Raw genomic sequence first — 4078 nt, forward strand, 5'->3', positions numbered from 1 at the left:
TGTGCGTGTGTGTGTGGCAGATAAAACCGCCTGAGGAGGCAGAAACCCTGACCTTCTGTATGTTAGAGTTGTCATGTGCCATCTCTAGTGCGTTTTGGCACGTGTCAGTGAGATGGTCAGGCTTATCTTCGAAAACGTGACGTTTACTAAAACACTGTGACGTGCCACAATTATTGACACCAACCAATCAGTGTGGTCGAGGGGCGTGTTTCTCAGATAACACAACCGGCTCCGGTCCTGGCGCGCACCACACGCTTTTACGCGCACCACACGCTTTTACGCGCGGTTACGCACTGCGTGCGCCTCCAAACCGTAGCAGGTGCAGATGCTATGGGGGACGTCGGGGGGATGACCTACACCGGGGCGACGAAGGATCTCTTTTCGAGCATCCCATCCAACAGCACATTAAGTTTCGGAAGTCTGGAGGACATCGACGTGTCGGCTGACGGCAGTCCCGTCCTGCGCTGCTTCATCTCCGTTACCTACGCGGTGGTGTGCGCCGCGGGTTTGGTGGGCAACCTATTTGTGCTTGTGTTCATTCGAGCGAGGCAGGCGCGCAGGAGGTCCGAGACCAACGTGTTCGTGCTCCACTTGGCCGCGACGGACCTCCAGTTCGCTCTCACGCTGCCGTTCTGGGCCGCAGACGCCGCGCTGGACTTCAGCTGGCCGTTCGGCGACGTAATGTGCAAGCTCGTGCTTTCGGCCACGGTGATGAACATGTACGCGGGCGTGTTCTTCCTCACCGCCATGAGCGTGGCGCGCTACAGGTGCATGGTGTCCGCGCTGGGCGAGCGCGCTGGCGCGCAAAGGACGCGCACCCCGGTCCAGCTCGTAGCCTTGGCACTGTGGTTGCTGGCCACCGCCGCCACCGCGCCTACCCCCATTTTCTCTACGGTCAACGAGGTGGCAGGAGAGAAGCTCTGTCTTTTACGATTCCCATACGGACAGCGCTGGTTAGCCGCGTATCACCTGCAGAAGATCCTGCTCGCCTTCGTGATTCCAATGGCCGTCGTCTCTGTCAGCTACCTGCTCCTGCTGAGGCTCGTGCGCCGCCGCAGCATTAAGCCCCGTGCGCGCGTCACCCGCTCGGTCGCCGTGGTGGTCCTGTCCTTCTTCCTCTGCTGGATGCCCAATCACGCCGTGACGCTGTGGGGGGTCTTGGTGAAGTTGAACGCCGCGCGCTGGGACAGGGCGTACTACGTGGTGCACACCTACGTGTTCCCTCTCACAGTTTGTCTGGCGCACGCGAGCAGCTGCTTGAACCCGGTCATTTACTGCCTCACGCGCCGGGAGTTCAGGCGGAAGCTCAGAGACTTTTTCAGTCTATGAACGAATATTTAAAACAGATAAATCGAAAGCTTAATATTTAATATTGAAAATTCGGCACTATGACTATATTTCTAGTTAAGCTGTAAATTTTCTTCATGTCTAATTATGTATTCAGACGTCTAGACATTGTTTTGCATTTCCACTAGTGCTCTTAGAGCTTTGGAGCACACTGTGCATTGGTTATCGTTTGTGATAATTATGAACAATTGCACAAAAAAGAAGAAAGAAATCTGTATAGTTCCATCAAAATGTGTTATTCCAAGTTTTGTTGAAATACTATAGTAAAGTTGTTCTCTATACAGTACAGACCAAAAGTTTGGACACACCTTCTCATTCAAAGAGTTTTCTTTATTTTCATGACCATGAAAATTGTAGAGTCACACTGAAGGCATCAAGGGCTATTTGACCAAGAAGGAGAGTGATGGGGTGCTGCACCAGATGACCTGACCTCCACAGTCACCGGACCTGAACCCAATCAAGATGGTTTAGGGGTGAGCTGGACCGCAGAGTGAAGGCAAAAGGACCAAGTGCCAAGCATCTCTTGGGGAACTCCTTCAAGACTGTTGGAAGACCATTTCAGGTGACTACCTCTTGAAGCTCATCAAGAGAATGCCAAGAGTGTGCAAAGCAGTAATCAAAGCAAAAGGTGGCTACTTTGAAGAACCTACAATATGACATTTTTCAGTTGTTTCACACTTTTTTGTTATGTATATAATTCCATATATAATTCCACATTATTCATAGTTTTGATGCCTTCAATGTGAATCTACAATTTTCATAGTCATGAAAATAAAGAAAACTCTTTGAATGAGAAGGTGTGTCCAAACTTTTGGTCTGTACTGTACATTTCTATGTTTGGATCCCTGTCAGATTTCACTCTATTGTTATTAGGAGCACTGAATGCAAGACAAGGATCCATCTTAAATGAGATGCCAATCCATCTAAAGACACAGAGACACCATCTCACACACTCATTCACACCTCGGGGTAAATTTGTACAGCCAGTCCACCTGGGGCATATTTTTAAGGAGAGGGAACAAGAGCAGACAGCGTGAACAAATCTTTACCGACAGCTCAGGATCGATCTAAAGAGCTTTCTGTTCCTTCTGCTTCAAAACAGACACTTGCTCCAAGTAAGTGCAGCCTATAGGGAGGCTGCAAAAAAGTAGTTCATTTATTTATGAAAAAACTTAAAGTTTTTATGAAGTTCTCATCTGGATTAAACTGTGAAATTACCATTGAAGTGCAAATTAGGGTTATCTAGGGTAACTCCACTGTGAGCATCTCTCATTTGAAGTAATGAAGAGTGGAGTCTTACAGATAAGAAGAATAAGATTTAAAAAAAAAAAAAAAGGAAGTGCTTGGTAAACCTATCACAGGGACACAGAGTTTTCTTCTTCTTCTTTCGGCTGCTTCCATTAGGGGTCGCCACAGCGGATCATCCGTCTCCATACCCCCCTGTCCTCTACATCTGCCTCTTTCACACCAACTACCTGCATGTCTTCCCTCACCACATCCATAAACCGCCTCCTTGGTCTTCCTCTTTTTCTCCTTCCTGGTGGCTCCATCCTCAGCATTCTCCTACCGATATACCCCATGTCCCTCCTCTGCACATGTCCAAACCATCTCAATCTCGCCTCCTTCACCTTGTCTCCAAAACGTCCTATATAATACAAATTAATGTCCCTATAATATAATCATTTCTAAATCACAGGGACACAGAGTACACTTTGGAAAAGACGGAAGTCAACACACGTCCATCTTTCTGTGGCTTGCATGCTTTGGTTTGATTTGTTTTGTTGTACATGTTCCTCTCGTGTTCTCATGGGTTTTCTTAGGGTTCTCTGGATTGTTCATGTTTGCTATACTTAGTGTACATGGTGTCCTGTGATGAACTAGCCTTCTATCTCAAGTCTATTCCCACCTCCCAACCAGTATTCCCATTTTAGGATCCATCACAATTACAGTTATTACTGAACATAAATTCATAGATAAACAGAATTACTGGTCTCAAAATAAACCCAGTATGCTCCTCATTTGCCATTTTAGGATGATTTCCTCATGAATTCCATTCCTTGTACAACTTTTTGTTCAACCTTACAAGCACAAGCATGAATACTCATTTCATATCATTTTCCTAAATGCATCTTAAAATGCTGCATAATTTAAAACCTAGTCCACATGGCCTAAATAATTTAAAGGGATGGGATTAGGCAAAATTAAATTTTGTGGGGGAGCATAACTTTATATATGTCATTACAAAAACAAAAACATGCAATCATATAAAGAAATTGGCATAAAATTGTATTGTGTTTTAGCATTTAAAACAGGAATTAATATTAAAGAAACAAAAAATCTGAGTTTCACATTTCTTTTTTTGTATTTCATGTCAACCGTAAATGTGCAAAAATGTTGCCACCCCTCAGTCAGTACTTACACCCTACCGTCTGCTTAAACAGAACTCTATCTACAAACATATCCATCTTAATTCATAAACAGCCTTCCTGTTTTACAGAATAAATCTCATTTCGTGTTCGTCTTAACTCATCTTGTGTGCTCTGTAAGCTTGGGAGTGAACTTTAAAAACATTTATATATTTCCACTGATTGTATGTTATTACTAGAAAGAGTTCACTCTTCCTGATAACATCGCAATACTTCCTATGTGTCTTTTATCCACCCGAACCCAAAGAATAACTGATTCACACCCATTTTTATCAAACAATAGATAAACGGTTCAGCTTTTAAAT

The 4078-nt window shown here is 44.8% G+C and overlaps 1 protein-coding gene across 1 annotated transcript; it reads left to right on the forward strand.

Moving 5' to 3' along the window:
• Nucleotides 1–304: 304 nt before the first annotated feature.
• Nucleotides 305–1377, forward strand: rxfp3.3a1 (relaxin family peptide receptor 3.3a1). The gene has a single exon (XM_083550052.1). It carries the CDS (start codon nt 331–333, stop codon nt 1327–1329), a length of 999 nt encoding a protein of 332 aa, XP_083406178.1. The 5' UTR covers nt 305–330; the 3' UTR covers nt 1330–1377.
• Nucleotides 1378–4078: the final 2701 nt, after the last annotated feature.

The sequence above is a fragment of the Silurus aristotelis genome (assembly GCF_946808225.1).
Source record: "Silurus aristotelis genome assembly, chromosome: 9".
Lineage (NCBI taxonomy): Eukaryota > Metazoa > Chordata > Actinopteri > Siluriformes > Siluridae > Silurus > Silurus aristotelis.